The 15,802-nt window shown below is 44.8% G+C and overlaps 5 protein-coding genes across 5 annotated transcripts; 2 read left to right on the forward strand and 3 right to left on the reverse strand.

The window, feature by feature from the left end:
• Positions 1-120: 120 nt before the first annotated feature.
• Positions 121-2,330, reverse strand: JR316_0007162 (Putative transporter; the record flags this gene model as incomplete). The annotated part of the gene is made up of 8 exons (XM_047892905.1): positions 121-150; positions 225-346; positions 401-588; positions 639-1,081; positions 1,138-1,613; positions 1,675-1,809; positions 1,862-2,007; positions 2,056-2,330. The coding sequence occupies 8 exons, from the start codon at positions 2,328-2,330 to the stop codon at positions 121-123; spliced, it is 1,815 nt and encodes a 604-aa protein (XP_047748187.1).
• Positions 2,331-3,610: 1,280 nt separating this feature from the next.
• On the forward strand, positions 3,611-4,063 carry JR316_0007163 (uncharacterized protein; the record flags this gene model as incomplete). Its single annotated transcript, XM_047892906.1, has 2 exons — positions 3,611-3,652; positions 3,704-4,063. The coding sequence occupies 2 exons, from the start codon at positions 3,611-3,613 to the stop codon at positions 4,061-4,063; spliced, it is 402 nt and encodes a 133-aa protein (XP_047748188.1).
• Positions 4,064-4,260: 197 nt separating this feature from the next.
• On the forward strand, positions 4,261-10,389 carry JR316_0007164 (Cyanobacterial phytochrome B; the record flags this gene model as incomplete). Its single annotated transcript, XM_047892907.1, has 20 exons — positions 4,261-5,613; positions 5,671-5,763; positions 5,837-6,847; positions 6,902-6,923; positions 6,983-7,065; positions 7,114-7,162; positions 7,226-7,263; positions 7,315-7,485; positions 7,545-7,574; positions 7,626-7,783; positions 7,844-7,902; positions 7,955-8,211; positions 8,269-8,353; positions 8,493-8,563; positions 8,614-8,643; positions 8,705-8,915; positions 8,971-9,177; positions 9,235-9,821; positions 9,876-10,015; positions 10,068-10,389. 20 exons carry the CDS (start codon positions 4,261-4,263, stop codon positions 10,387-10,389), a joined length of 4,977 nt encoding a protein of 1,658 aa, XP_047748189.1.
• A 444-nt stretch (positions 10,390-10,833) lies between these two features.
• Positions 10,834-12,550, reverse strand: JR316_0007165 (uncharacterized protein; the record flags this gene model as incomplete). The annotated part of the gene is made up of 6 exons (XM_047892908.1): positions 10,834-10,969; positions 11,027-11,190; positions 11,244-11,871; positions 11,936-11,961; positions 12,018-12,250; positions 12,307-12,550. 6 exons carry the CDS (start codon positions 12,548-12,550, stop codon positions 10,834-10,836), a joined length of 1,431 nt encoding a protein of 476 aa, XP_047748190.1.
• Positions 12,551-12,720: 170 nt separating this feature from the next.
• Positions 12,721-15,642, reverse strand: JR316_0007166 (Pre-mRNA-splicing factor cwf19; the record flags this gene model as incomplete). Its single annotated transcript, XM_047892909.1, has 9 exons — positions 12,721-12,871; positions 12,922-13,151; positions 13,202-13,357; positions 13,412-13,626; positions 13,686-13,776; positions 13,829-13,982; positions 14,088-14,887; positions 14,937-15,281; positions 15,343-15,642. 9 exons carry the CDS (start codon positions 15,640-15,642, stop codon positions 12,721-12,723), a joined length of 2,442 nt encoding a protein of 813 aa, XP_047748191.1.
• Positions 15,643-15,802: the final 160 nt, after the last annotated feature.

Here is a 15,802-nt window from a genome sequence, read left to right on the forward strand (position 1 = left end):
AAATCAGTTTGCATGCAAATTTTGAAGAAATGGATACATGTTGGATCCACTCTGTGTATACCGTTTGACCGATGATGACCGTCTGCCGTGCGGAGCGGCACCTTTTAGACCAAAATATGTTCAAAGAGTCCCACCAACAGAAGCCATGGTCTAATAATAATGTCACATGAGTATGTCAAGTTGGAATTGCCCTGATGGAGAGGACTAACAAAAGATTCACTTACAAAGGGTGATGCGGTGGGACCATCAAGAATAGCCAATTCCTCTCTACTGAAAGGTAATTTGGGAATCATGAATGTGCGAATGGGCAGGAGGAGCATGATGATGACTGGAAATCCAATGGCGGCTGCGAAGTAATAATATCAGTGCAGGTACATTGGAGCGGTCATAAATTCATCACCGATTGTTTGTGTGACAGCAAATGTTGCCCCGAAGCCTACTAATTGGACTCCTATGAAGAGGATTATCCTCGATTTACGGACTCTACGGAGTGGCTCATGTGTGGACGTAAGTGCTTTGTCTTGAAAGAGATATAGGATTTTTTGTGTTATTCCATTCGCACGTAGCGCCGCAGCCCCCATGTACCAACTTGACGTGCCATTAGAATGGTTTAATATGTAATAAATCGATCCACTCACAACAAGCCGGCAAGAACTCCGCGAGGAATCAGGTGCAGCAGATGAAGAAATGGACCTGTAAGTAGTACAAGACACAGACTACCTTGTGCAAGGTTTGAGAGTCTCTGCTCAACGACACTCACAGGTACCTCACGCCTATGTCCACTAGGTGGGTCAGAAGGGTGCTGTGAGAACTGTTCATTGATCGAAGATTGTCTCTGAGATTGTATATCTGACTGAGTTCGTGTGCGAGAACTTGTAGTCCCTTGACCTTCCTCATCTTTTAGGCTTGGACCCATCACCGTCAAAGAGGTAGTATGGATAGGTGCCTGGGGTATAAGTCCATTGGGAGCTGGGAGCCCCAAGATTCCAGCCAGAAAGGTTGTGATACCAAGCAAGAAAAAATCATAGTGGAATCCTGGAGGTTTTCGCAGAGGAAATTCCGATCCTTGAGCCATCAGGGACTAGCGTTGGAATAAGCATCAAGTATTTGCCAATACATGGTTTGAAATGTACCCACAGAAACATTGTGGTCAAAGAAAAAGAGGACCCAAAGAATGAATCCAAACGGAAATGCGATTCCAACCCATTTTCCATCCAGCTCCCAAAACTTTACAAGCCAGCCTCTGCCGCCCGCAGCCTGGAATGCATGACCAGTTGGGAGAGTCAGTGGGTTTGCTGCATTGAAGCGACCCCAGTACGCCATTGCCGAAGATGCGATGAGAGATATTGGCATACCGTAGTCTGCCAAGAATCGGCGTATATGCCTATGGAAATACTGTGTCTGTGACAAAGAATCAAACAAAAATGCCGTGACCAGCATAAGAATGGCGAGTATTATAGAAACTAGGGCCCCTTGCTCTTCTATCGAATCTTGTATTGTGGGTCCAAATTGGCGTGTGAGGACTTGAATGCCATATTGAAGGTATACCCATGAAACATAGAATCCAAAAGTGTCACATGAGAAGAGGGTGACATATTTGAGGAAGTTGCAGACTGTTGGCTCGTTAAGAATTGTAGCTAAATTGGACGAGGATAGAATTCTATATTTACTCACAATTAAGTAGTGCGGTTATCCAATGGAGAATCGCCGCCCATAGATACACCCACCCTATGAAGTGAAGGTAAACTGGTGGTTTCGGTTCTCGCGAAAGAATATCAAATATGGTTTTGTTGAATACAGTTATGGGACCTTAAGGGCGAGAATGAGTTTATCGATAGTTTAAAAACTTGATTTGGTATACCTGTTACTCCTGCAATTGTCAGTGGTTGTGCACCAAAAATTGAAAACACGAAGGCAGCCATAAATGACGACATTAAGACTTCGGAAACCCCATATTGTTCGGTGGTTTCTATCAGGTCCAAAGAGAAGGCTATACCAGGAAGAACGCTGTACGCGACGGTTTAATAAATGGCAAAGAACGGCATGTAAACATACTTTGCAAAGAAAATCAAAGCGGTTGCGGGTATCACTCTATAATTCCATGCATCCTTCCAATCGCTCATGTACCATGGAGCCCTAGCACGTATGTCGAGTATGATGCCTGAGCCGATTTGTCTAAACCATGATAATCGGTTTCGGTTGATTCGAAGTGTCGCGTATGGTGTATTAGGATCATGTAGGTTCTTTGGCTCAGATTCTAACAGTGTAGATGTATTTTGTGATGCAACTTGGATGGGACTGGAATTTGAAGTGATTTCCTCTAATGTCATTGTGAGGTCTAGACTTTCAGGTTCTCCTTTTGTCCAGAATGATTGGAAGGGTACAAACTCCAGAGAAAACTTTAAATCTAGAGTCAACCGAATGATAGTGATGGTATGTTCAGAAAAGATGAGGAGAAAGCAGATTTCTACATGCCCATCATAATATGTGCACACTGCAAAGTAGACCAACAGGCCTTGCAGCAGTTTGCAGGAGTCGACACGCTGGCATCCGACTTATGTAAGCGTCGAGTGTGCCAAATGTTCAAAGTTCTCAACCTTCTTTATCTGGGAATACCATGGCTGTTCATTTTTATTTCAAGTTTCAGAAATTCCTTGTTATATTCGGTGGACTATATCTATCACTTGTTTTACTCCTATGCATCCCCTATTTTCAATCCCAGTAATCGCTGTGTTCTATCACTGCGTATGCAATGATTCTGACTTACTGAATTGACCCTTGGACTGCAGTGCTCTATATCTTAACGCAGTCAAGTTACCGCTATTTGCTGACTTCGATACACCTGAAAAATATGGCTTGGCTCGTGAGTCGATGATTTTTCTAACCAAGTTGCAAGTTTAGTTCTCACCTCGGATGTAAAATATAGCAAATAGGACTCTCAATTTCAAGATAATAACCCCTGACAATGAATCTATTGGCGCTTGGTTCATTTTGTCTGATAAATATTACCAAAGTCTTCCTTCCATACCCTCCGTTGTTGAGGATCATATTGCTCCTGCACTCAAACAACACCCAGTAATACTCTTTTTGCATGGCAACGCAGCAACTAGGGCCTTTAGTGCACGTATACAGCATTATCAAGCCTTCTCAACAAGATTGGGAGCCAATGTGTTGGCTATTGACTATCGAGGATTTGCAGATAGCACCGGCAAGCCCTCCGAATCAGGGCTTGTAACTGATGCAGCTTCTGCTTTCCAGTGGCTTATTACCCAGGGAAAGAATCCAGAAGATATCTTAATCGTGGGTCATAGTTTAGGTACTGGCGTCTCAGGACAACTCGGTGCAAGGCTATCAAATAATGGAGTCAAGTGCAAGGGTATCGTACTTCTGTCTGTGAGTTTTCCTATAACTTTTTCCATTATTCGATGACGATCGCTATTTTACCAGCCATTCTCAAGTATACAAGACGTCTTACAAACTTATAATTTGTTTGGGATTATACCGTTAATCAAGCCCATCGCTGTAATTCCTGGAGCGGCACGTAAGTTCTAAACAGCATCAACCTAATAATCGCTCATACATCTCGGTGGTTTACCCAGAAATCGTTAAAATGGCTGTTGTCCATCGCTTTGATACTCTCAAAGCAGTACCAGTAAGCGCATTCTCGCTTGATATTCTAATTGATATTATTCAAAATTACTAGAACATCACTTCTTCCATCCTCATCGCGCATGCTGAAAATGATTGGGACATTCCGCACACACATTCCGACATTCTCTTCCAGGCCTTTCTGGAGCCCCATCTTCCGGCTGTAGATATGCCTACCGACCCACTTACGATAAGCCAAGAAGTGTGGGATATTATTTCAAAGCAAAGTGAAGCCAGACGTTTTAAACGGAACCAAATTCTCTCTAGCAAGACGATCCCAAACTTTGGCACGATAGATCAGTTTGTTGACGGGCCAAGGAAGGTGGCGTTAGTCAAAACTCTTGCAGGAGGGCATGACTACCTTGGTGTGCAAGAAGGGCTCATTGATATCATTGCCAGGAACTTTGAGTTATAAAGGCCAACGATGATTGTGAATATATGTATAATTGAATACAGTCCATTAGGCTCAGCCAATGGTTAATGTAGTGATGAATCTTACTTGAACTAAAAGTAGACCTCCAGCGCGCGTCATATGTTTAAAAAGGCCCAGAAACACGTGCATGTCGTCATTGATATTTAACCACCGTGTAGGATCCGCGTTCCTTTTCACTGATGGACAACAACGCCCCAGACCGAAAAATACAATCGCAACCACCACGCCTTTCATCTACTTCCTACGTATATCCTGTAAAATCCCTTTTGGAAGGCCGGATACAGCCAGCACTACCAGAGTCTAGCGTTTCATCCAGACCCAAATTCAGCACGTCACAATCCTCCGATGCTATAGTTGATCTTCCAAATGAACACCGCGATCGTTCTGCCAGGATTGGGGCCGAAAAATCAGCTATCTGGGCCAGAGACGTACACAGGAGTTTTGGGGACCGAACATCTGCTACATCTGACATTGCAGTGGATGAATTCACCGAAGTTGATCAAGCTTTGTTGATGAAGAGGGACAAGGACAAAAGTAACCGACCGAGATCTAACAGCACCTCAAGTATACCTTCTCCAGCACGTTCGATCGAGAAAGGAAAGTTGAAAGAGGTTACAACAGCAAATGTGGGCCAAGATAAACTTCGCAAAAGTCCGGAAAGATATAGTTACACTCTGCAGGAAGACAGCCCATACTTTCCTCGCACATTCTCCAGTCTGAATATTCCAATACAACACACAGATATACAGGATGCATCTGCGTTTGTCAACTTGGAATCTTCTATGATTTCCACCGCTCACGTACTTGGTCATCGAGCACCTGAAAGACATTCGCCTCGTTCCATAACGACATCTTCGATCAATTCACCTCCTCGTGTCCATCAAAATTGGAATCCAAGAGATATCTCTACGCCAACGGACAAAATGTCTTTCAACACGCAAAGGTTCAATGCAGAGGACAATGTCACCGAAGCAGTCTCCACTGATCCTCATCATATTCAGCCAAGTGTATCGGAGGATTCAATCTCTCATGAGACTTGTAACTACGATCAATTGGACACGCCAGTCACCTTACATCCAGCCTCAACACGGCCAGAACAAATAGTAAATGACGAGGCGAGCACCTTGACATTTAATCCTTCTTTATTCGGCATTGTACATTTGCCCCCTCTCCCTTCGTCCAGCTCCCCCAGTGGACGAGGCTCATTCTCGTCCTCGCCTGCAAAATCAGGTAGTCGAGGATTAGATTTTGGACTTGTGAATAATGCCTTACGAAGCTCAGGTCGATCAGTTAATGGTTCGAACAGCACGCTATCGCACAGCGGCAAAGAGCCTTCTCATACAATGGAGTCTGCAAATATTTCCAGCAACCCATCCATACAGGATACAGATTTTCATTCTAGCCTCGAAACAAAAAGTACTACTCACTCAGAAGATCCGCATGTTTCTGTCAGGTTTCGAACTATGCAAGATGAACACGGAAATCATGTAGTGATAGGCAGAGAAGGAAACGTTACTCGATGCGAAGATGAGGTGAATTTTGTCAATTTCTTTCATGCTTTCTTGTTATTTATCTATTCACATTTTCAGCCCATCCACACACCCGGAGCTGTGCAAGCATTTGGTGTTCTTATTGCTTTAGATGAGGTAGAAGATACTCTCGTTGTTCGCCAGGTCTCAGAGGTGCAAGATTTTTATTTCAAGCTGGTAATAGTCTCTGTCCGAATGTATCTGACTTTTTTTTTTTTCAATGCAGAATTCAACTGAATTGCTTGGGCTACCCCCCAAATTTCTCTTCGACCTGGAATGTTTCACTGATACCTTGCCGGACACCCAAGCAGGCGTTCTTTGGGATAATATCGATTTTTTAAACGATCCCAGTTTGAGATCGGACGATGATGAATGCAGCCCCCAAGTTTTCCAGCTCAGGGGCTGGGGAGCGCCAGGATCAGGTCATTCTCAGGAATTCGAGACTGAAGACGGCAAGAGGTTATGGACCTGTTGGTGTGCCATCCATCGTAGTGCAGCCACTCAATCTTCAGACAAAAGCACTGGGTTGATAGTGATAGAGTTTGAACTTGAGAAAGATGTTCTGAACCCCCTTTATCCTCCTATCTCATTGCCTCCGTCTTCGGCGAGTGATTCTCCACAACCCAGCTCTCAAACCGGTTCGGAGAGTATCCGGGGCGAACATATGTCTCCCGACCCAGAATCTGATCAATCCACTGCAGGTCAACCATCCAGCAAGTATGCGAGCAGTACACCTTCAATGCTATCTACGTACTTGGAATCAGGACGAGACCCGACACTGCCTCAATCGTTGCATGGATTAAACGGGGATGACGAATGGATGCCTAGTGCAGAAGACATTATCAGGAGCACAACGAGCCAGTCTCGGCCTTTGCCAGCCCTCGAACGTCTTCGTCGCATGACCCGTAGTGCTGTGTCGTTTGGCAATTCTGTTCACGGCAATCCCCCGAAAAGAAGACGCGGGACCAAATCCCGAGGCGGATCGTCTGCAGGCGTGATGGATGTATTTGCCGTCATGTCACAAATTAATGAACAACTCGGAGCCGCGCCTGATCTAAACACCTTCCTAAACGTCGTTGTTGGTGTCATCAAGGATCTTACACAATTCCATAGAGTGATGATATACCAATTTGATGAGCTGTGGAATGGTCAGGTTGTTGCGGAATTGGTGGATTGGGCTCAATCTCATGATCTTTTCCGTGGTTTACATTTCCCTGCCAGCGACATTCCGGCACAGGTGAACGCATTTCCTTTTTTATGGCCTTGCTGAGCGTTAAAACAGAAATGACAGGCTCGAAAGTTATATGCAATAAGTAAATCTTGGGTGCTACAGGTTTTATCTGAAAGCCAATCTGACATCTTCTGTCATCAGACAAAGTACGTCTATTGTATGATTGCGCCCAACATACGGCAAGGATCGTTGCCCGCGACCAAGCTGATATAGACAATCCTCTCGTACGTTTATAAAAATATTATGAACCACATCTACTCATGTCCAGCTAGGACATGACGCATTGCTACTTACGTGCAATGAGCCCGATCCATATAACGTGTCAGTTCCTTGACTAAAATATTCCTTCTTACGCCGTCTCACACCTCAATGACATGAATGAAGATCTTCAAAACATGGGCGTTCGCGCGTCCATGTCAATAGTACGCAAGCTATATACTATCGTTTTTGACCTACTGATTGTGTTTTATAAGTCTCTCATGGCATTTGGGCAGTTGTGGGGTTTGGTAACGTGTCATTCGTATGGATCCAGTGGAATGCGAGTATCCTTCCCCGTCCGTCAGATGCTTCGTCTTTTAAGCCAGTCAATCTCAAAAAATATTGAACGATTGAGCTATGCCCAACGTCTCCACACAAGAAAACTTGTTGGTTTGATCCAGATATCTCAAGTTATTGTGGCTTATCTCCTCTGCTTCTATACCAGATCAACACCGTATCTTCTCCTAATCATCCGGTTGGTTCCCTCGTTATGATGTATATTTGAACGCCAATGGAAATCCTTCAGACAGGCTATATCGTCAGCAATGCGGATGACCTCCTGGCTCTTTTTGATGCAGATTTTGGAATCTTAGTGATTGGCGAAGGCGCCAAGCTCCTAGGGCCCAATCAGCATGGGCAGGAAATTTTGATCATGGCGGAATATCTGCGATTGAAACAATTTGAGTATGCCTATTGAACTTATTTTTTTGTTATTGAACAACCTGATTTATGCCCCATAATCAGGACCATCCAAGCCTCTCAAGCTGTTGTAGCGGATTACCCAGATTTGGAACTAACAACTGGTATTTTTTAATTGTCTATTATCGTGACCCACTTGTGAAATATTTGTAATAGGATTCGAAGTTATTGCAGGTCTACTATATGTACCTCTCTCTAGTGGCGGCAAAGACTTCATCGCTCTTCTCCGAAAGGGCCAACCTCGACAGGTTCACTGGGCCGGAAAACCTTTTAAAGAAGGCGAGGGTGGTAGCACATCTTTGGAACCAAGGAAATCATTTAAGATTTGGTCTGAAACCATCGCTGGCAGAAGTAAAGCATGGACAGACGACCAACTGGATACAGCGGGAGTGCTGGCTTTGGTATACGGAAAGGTTTGTTGATTTGTTTCTTGATAGTAATTTTCCAATTGCAAGCATTCATATCACTAGTTCATTGAAGTTTGGCGTGAAAAAGAGAACGCCGTGAATGCAACGAAACTCACAAACTTGTTACTCACCAATGCAAGTCATGAAGGTCTGTTTTATTCTTTCACTTTAACATTGCACTTCTGACTTTGAACACACCAGTACGAACACCACTCAACCATATTATAAAGTAAGCATGAAATTAAATTTTACCCATCAAAATGTAATCGTTTTATGTAGCTACCTAGAAATGGCCATGAATAGTCCTTTGGACAAAGAAACCCACGACAACCTTCAAAAATCTCATGCCGCTTCCAAGGTAAATTTGACACTTGCACTCTGAAGCTTCAGTTAATTAAGTTTATTCAGAGTTTGCTATTTACTATCAATGATTTACTTGTGCGTTGGTGGACTCGGCAATGTTAAAAGGTCATAGGGCTTACCTTCTTTTTTGTGATAGGATCTAACGAGGCTGGAGAGCGGTACTGAGACTTCTTTCAATGAGGCATTTGACCTACGTACTGCAATCCAAGAAGCCACTTTGATTTATCGCAAGGAAGCAAAACGACGAAACCTTCAATTTATCCTTGATTTAGCGGAAAGCCCAACAATGGTCATTGGTGATATTAAGAAAATACGCACTGTGGTTCAAAACTTAACTGCAAATGCACGTAAGTTCCTCTTAATCGGGTCCACTTCTGTTGTGCTCAATTTAATTTCAAATAGTAAAATTTACCACGGAGGGTTGTATCACTGTCTCTTGCAAAACATTTGGTGAACCTGAAGGGCTAAGAAATGTTGATCAAATAGCAGTTGAAATACTAGTATCGGATACAGGTTGTGGTATCTCTGCGAGCAGATTGGAAAGCATTTTCCGACAATTCGAACATGTAGAACCGTCCCAGCCTAAATCTAATGGGGATCCTGGGGTCGGTAAGTCGGTTATTTTTCTTTTCTGTGCACACTATAATGTTAAAGCGCTTACTCCAGGACTAGGACTCGCGGTAGTCTCCAGAATTGTTGAACAGTTAGGCGGACAACTGCGTGTTGACTCTGAAGCGGGAATTGGAAGTAAATTCTCCTTCCTCATTCCATTGTCCCTGTCAACGGGGGGTCAATCAATGGCATCCTCGAAATCAGATGGTACATCACGGTCGTCTAACTCCCTGAAGATATCGCCTGTGGGGTCGCGTTCTGGCAGCTTGTTCACCGAATCAGCAGGTCGCGATATCGAGTTTATGGTGAATGCTCTCTCTTCAAATCATATGACATCTCCTAGAGGAACATCAGCCAATTCGCTTGACGACCGAGAAAACAGCGAACAACTCCAGAGACCTGGGTTGGGACGCCGAAACTCATCCCAGGTTATTTTTACGCTCTCGGGCCCCCGTTCTCCTTCCCTACTTCCCCCAGCGGGAAATGTCGAATACGATCGAAAAACTGTTGAAGTTATATCGCCACTACCTACCCCACGCGGCGACGATACACCCAGTTCAAGCACAACTGATGTGGCCTCCCCACCGTTGCCTCTCCACCATCGCCTCGAACATGTGAGCCTCAAGGTGTTGATCGTTGAGGTTGGTCCCTTTCAGTCTGTATTGCAATCATTTTTTCAGATCAGCTGCTTGTAGGACAACGATATAAATCGAATTATATTGGCAAAAAGGCTTTCACTAAGCGGGCATAAAGTCATTAATTCCACTGACGGACGAGAAGGCCTGAACAAAGTTATATCTGATCCAACATTCGACCTTGTTCTTATGGACATCCAGTATGTTAACAGATTAAGGTTACCTTCTCGTTGACTGACTCCTATTGTATAGAATGCCAATCATGAACGGATTTGAATCGACAGCTTCTATACGTAAATTTGAACAAGAGATCAATCTTGCTCAAACTACTCAATGTCAATCCCAGATTCTCAACGGAAGGATACCTATATTCGCTGTATCAGCTTCCTTGCGTGAACAGCAGCGCGAAGAGCTCTTACATCATGGCATGGACGGCTGGATCCTCAAACCAATTGACTTCGCCAGGCTAAACGAAATTCTCAAAGGAATCACCGATCCAAATCAGCGTCATAAAGACGTTTACAAACCAGGTTGTAGTTGGGAATCCGGTGGTTGGCTAAAACGACACTCATAGGAAATCCAAGGGAGGTTGAATTTCCGTCAAATCATTGGCATTGATTTTATTTTCTGCGAACATATAAATATATACACACGAACATTTCTAACCACACACTAACCTTGATTGCAATATAATCTATGTAGTAGATTGCTTAAGACATTTTCTGATACATTTTAAACACAATTTCCTTCTGTAGACGTTAGGATGTACTTCGTTGGCATGTACTATAGTTATCGATCGTCAACAAAACTAAACAGATTGTTTTTAAGTTCATACCGTTCGTTCAGGCTGAGCAATAACACGTCAAAGTAGTATTACGAGGTATATAAATTACTTTCACTGTACATTGTATCAGCGTCGAATGATATAGAGGCATAAATATTATAAAGAGCGTATAGTGTCCCATCCCGGGTTGCCTTTTGCAGGTGCATGTAATTCAAGTTAGATTGAAATCTACAATTAATCGTCCACTTCTTCGTTCAAAGATAACCGCTCAAGACATAGGCGCGCTACAACCTCGCCGTTGATTGGAATAGCGTTGCCTTGAAAACCATCCACGTATCTGGGAGTGGGTATACCAGGACTAGTGAAGTACCTAAAAAATAGGGGCATTAACAAATGTTGCCGTGGAAAAAAACCTGCAAATACGAACTGCGAATCCCAGAATCCGTAATGCACCATACCCAGGGCGCGAGTCGTATACTCATAATCATGCGCAAAACCTTCCGGGAAGAAGAATTCCATGACTGTTGCACGGGGGCTGGGTTTCATCCAGACAAGCGAAGTCAAACCATTTCCATGAACACCCATCATGATCTAGGCAAATATGAGATAACATTCAGAATTAATAAAATGCGAATAAAACATACCGTGGTACGAGCAGCAAGTTGAATTTGCTCCAAACGAGACATGTTCTCAGCCTCTACTACATTTACCTCGTAGCCGTATGTATCACGAAGTTTGTACAACTCGCTGACAAGTTTGTCGTGGTGCTCTGGAATTAACATACGGCGACCCCACTTCTGACGCGAGATATAGGTGATCACTGGGTTGCTTGTGGTTCCACCGCCAATCTCAGGGTCCAAACCGGCGAATCCGATGACATTATTTCTGATAGGTTGCCACCAATTCATACTCCCAGGCAAGGCAAAAGCAGCCGCAGCTGTACGCTGATATCGCTGATAGTTGTAAGACAGCATGGCAGCAGAACGATCGGCAACCAAGACGCGCTCAAAGACGAAAGCTTTTCCCAATTCTGCGCGATCGCGCCAGTCGTCTATGAATTCCATAGTTACTGAAGGGAAGGATGCCCGGACGACCCATTGATTCATGGAGGCATAATCACGCCAATGGAAGTTGTCAAGGCGGTTGAACAGAATTCGGCGGGCAGGAGGTAGTGCGGTCTTGCCTTCTGCAGTTATAGTGGGGTCGAGGGATGAATATGCTCTCCAGAAGCCAAACCATAACTCGGCAGACCAATGGTAGTAGTGGGTGATGCTTGAAGGCAGAATTGTCAGACAATCAAGTCACTTATCAGCGTGTGTATATTTGAGACGCTTACAATTGGGGCGGGTCGTTAACTAGTAACTAGAGAAATCGCACATAAGAGTGTGGAACGAGTTAAGAGATAAAAATGTACACACAGTTACGCCATCTATTATCTGGGCGTTTGTGCCAAACATCGCTTTGGCCTCCTTTGTGCTGATGATTCGAATCTGCTCCTCCGTGGGTAGGCGCGATAGCTCGGCTTCCTGTCCTGGCTCAATGAAGATACCTTTGGAGTAAATAAACTGGATGTCCGGAACCGTCACAGGTCTGTCTGAGACTATGTAAACAGTGCCATTGAGGATATATAGTTTGTCGAAGAGTGTCCAACCTGGAGAGGTAGACAACTTGAGCCTGGGATATAACACGTAAAAGACACTGGCTTACCAGGGACATGGGAAACAATGGTGGACTCTGGAGGCAAGGTTGAACCCCAGTTGAGCAAAGACTCTGCTGGCCTTTGTAAATGAGATATGGGGCGCGAGGTATGGTTCGTTGAATGATCTTGAGGACGCTCTACGAGTACGGTGTTGATGGTTGAGAGGGAGCTTGAACTGGAGAAAAAGACAAACAGGGCGAGGAGAGCGACAACGATGAGTATCTCCCGGCGAGTAGGCGGTGGTGTGGACATGGCGGTGGTCGTGGACAGGAGACAAGACTGGCGCAACAGTCATTTGCCCGACTTGGGAACACGCCAAGACTTTGCCTCTTTCAAATTGGCCTTCCGCTATTTTTAGGTGGTCACTGCACAACATCGTTATAAATATATAATGAAGTCTACAATACAGATCCCGTAATACATTAGAGCATCCCAGTCCAATCGAATTTTGTGTACTTTTTCTTAAATTCTGCTACCCGCTCATTATTTCGCCGCAAATCAATTCGCCTGGGCCGACGCCACCGTCGTGCCTCTAACTCAAGGACGTTTCCGATGATCTCACCCGCAAAGTACCTGAAACCATGCTTGGTAAATTTATTTTACGCTGAAGGAGACGCACTTACCATGGGAATTCTCCACCACCTTTTTCTCCTTCTTCCAAGCCGTCTTCATCTTGAGCGTCTGCTGCCCCTTCAATAACGTGGCCGTAGCCTTTCTCTCCCTTGTGATCAAACTGCACCATGAAGTAAGGGAGGTTTGGGACCAGCGCGCGCCTGAACCCTCCCGGTCTTGCACTGAAATCGATCAATTTTTTGTGCTGTGACCATTCTGCCTCTGAGGCAAGGATCGATTCCTGTTGTGGTTCGTAAATATAGACTTGAAGTATAACGAAGATGAATATACCTTGAAATAGCCCGGCAGCAAGTCGAATTGCTCCCAAGGAACAGGTACACATTCAATGTATGTGTGTTTTTGCTTTCGTAAGGATAGTACTGTTTCGAAAAAAACAACACCTTTATCTTCTTCGGCGTACATGCGCATGAGGCACTTCATAAAATTCTGCAAATACAAATATATCATGCGGTCGGGATGTAGATCAGAAAATAAGCTTACTCGAGTTTCGTCCCAAACATCATCATCGCCTTCCAACATATTCAGATGATGCTGGATAGGCACTATCAAGCAATGACCATCGACAAGCTCATCTGTTAGTGTACAAGATAGATATACCCGAGTCCCAGTGGCGATAATAGGGGCTTTAGGCAGAGAATCATCTTCCCCGTAGCAAAAATTGCAGGATGCGAGCACCTTTTGAGTGCGTTTATAATCTATATAGTTGAGTGATTGAGACACGGTAAGCCATCGAGGACAAAAAATGTGCCCGTACCATTAATTGCAAATTGACGTTTCATTCCATCAGACCGCATCTTCTGACGACCGAGTTTTTCTGCATTGTCATCGATGTAATCAAGGTCATTCTGTAGGTATGATTAGGATCACTTGCTGACATTATTGGGAAGAGCTCATTACCTCGAATTTGCCGTCTCCCATGACGGCGCGTGCGTATTGCGCATCAAGGTCTTTCTGATCTGACATACCCGCTCCCATTCGCTCTTGACGTAGCATTTCTCCTAGCGTCATTGTATCATCGTCGGGATTGATACGCAGCACTTCTCCAGTTTTTCTGTCACGGGTCTCGAACTGAATTTTTTAGAATTAGCAAAGGATAGAAAGTGGACAATGAATGGAACTTGCATGTTCTTTTTTCTTTCGATTTCCAGGTGCTAACCTATCATCCTCTTTTCCGTGACCGACATCGTACATTCTGCCTCTTGCATCAAGAGTTGGAAGAACCTCTACCTTCTTCTTAACACCGCCATCGTCCGTTCCTTGTGCCTTGCGCGCCTCAACTTCGTATTCTTGTTCAAGTCTAGCAGCATCAGGAGAATCCATGAGCTTGGCGCGTATAACCTTGGCTTGTAATTTATTCAGTGAAGATGGTGACAGTGGCCTCGACTTTGATCCAGATGCCATTGGTGGTGGAGTCATCACCGTTGGGATTGGTGTGTGTGCCTGAGCCAATGGTGAACTAGCTTGTGAAGGGAGCCTCAGAGAATCGAGACGGCGATTAGTCGGGGGCCTAGCGACACCTGTGGGCGGGGAAGGTGTAGATGGTACACTATCGGTTACACCACCGGGACGGCGGAATGAAGAGCTTCGACTGGAACCGCCACTTCCACCTACATCTGAAAACATCAACCTCTTTTCACCGTCCCTGCTATAGTGGGTTGGCCGCTCTGATGTTCTACCGCGAGCTTCAGAGCGTTTACCTTCCCGTTCGTCTAAGATGCGCCGTTCCTGCTTCGCTTCTTCGAATGCCTGCAAAGATCCGAAGCGTTCGATCCCTAATTGTTCGACTGGCACTCCATCTTCTTCGGCGTTCTCATATACTCGACGAAGGCGCATCATTCTCCACTGGGAACCTGGACCACCTGGAGTAATGGAGGGCGGGGGCGGGGGCGGTTCATCAAAATCAATGGGTCTACCTTCTTTGATATCTTGGTTAAGTTCTTTATAATGAACTTTGGGCTGCGAATAAACTTGAATATAATAACGTAAAGACATGATAAAAGCTGACTTTATCTGGGTCGGGTCGGTCCGGCCTAGAAGGTTTCTTCTTCTCCGTACCCAGACTCGAAAAGAAGTCAACTCCACCACCAACTGGTCGCGAGTTACCAGAGAGCTCTCCATAACCATCATCGAGGCTTTCCTCTCCAATTTCCACGGAATAATCTATGCGAGATAACTGAGGACGGGCTCCCACAGGCAAGACAGGCGTTGAGGGTTCGGCCATCATCCAATCGTCCCGCTTGAGAGTGGATTCTATTCTGGTGGGATGAGGAAGTGGTACCGACGAGTTAGTAGCATCTGCAGAGGAGGTCAACTTGAGACTCTCAGAAGTAGGAATATCGGAAGCCAATATCTATGCGCAAAGGAGTATATCAATTTGAAAAGTAGCACAAGGTCCCTATTTCATGACTTACGCGCTCCCCTCCCATGTCGATATCCTTTTCAACCCATAGATTGTCGTCACTGGGGTTGTCGTCGACAATTTCCATTTTACTTTCTCCACTTCTACCTCTTTTATTTTCTCTGTCCCTCTTGTGATGTTTGTGCCTTCGATGACCGCCATCTTCTTCGCCATCATCTTCGTGTTTGCGTCTCTTCTTGTGTTTCCTGTCTGAATCGTCCTTGTGTTTCTTATGCTTTTCACGCTTGTCTCGTTTATCGTCCTTGGAGTTATGTTTGGTTATGTGCTCTTTGCTGGATACCTCAGTGCCCATCTTGCTGATACTGACGGGATGCAGAGCAACAGAAGTAAGTAGTTCTGGTCAGAGTTTTGGCTGTGCTTGGCGCATCTTCGTCACTTGTCGCTTTTTGCACGTGACCAATAAGGAGCTTACGGACCCCGGACCCGCTGTAAGCTGTCAAAAGTGAATGAGT

The sequence above is a fragment of the Psilocybe cubensis genome, chromosome 6 (assembly GCF_017499595.1).
Source record: "Psilocybe cubensis strain MGC-MH-2018 chromosome 6, whole genome shotgun sequence".
Classification (NCBI taxonomy): domain Eukaryota; kingdom Fungi; phylum Basidiomycota; class Agaricomycetes; order Agaricales; family Agrocybaceae; genus Psilocybe; species Psilocybe cubensis.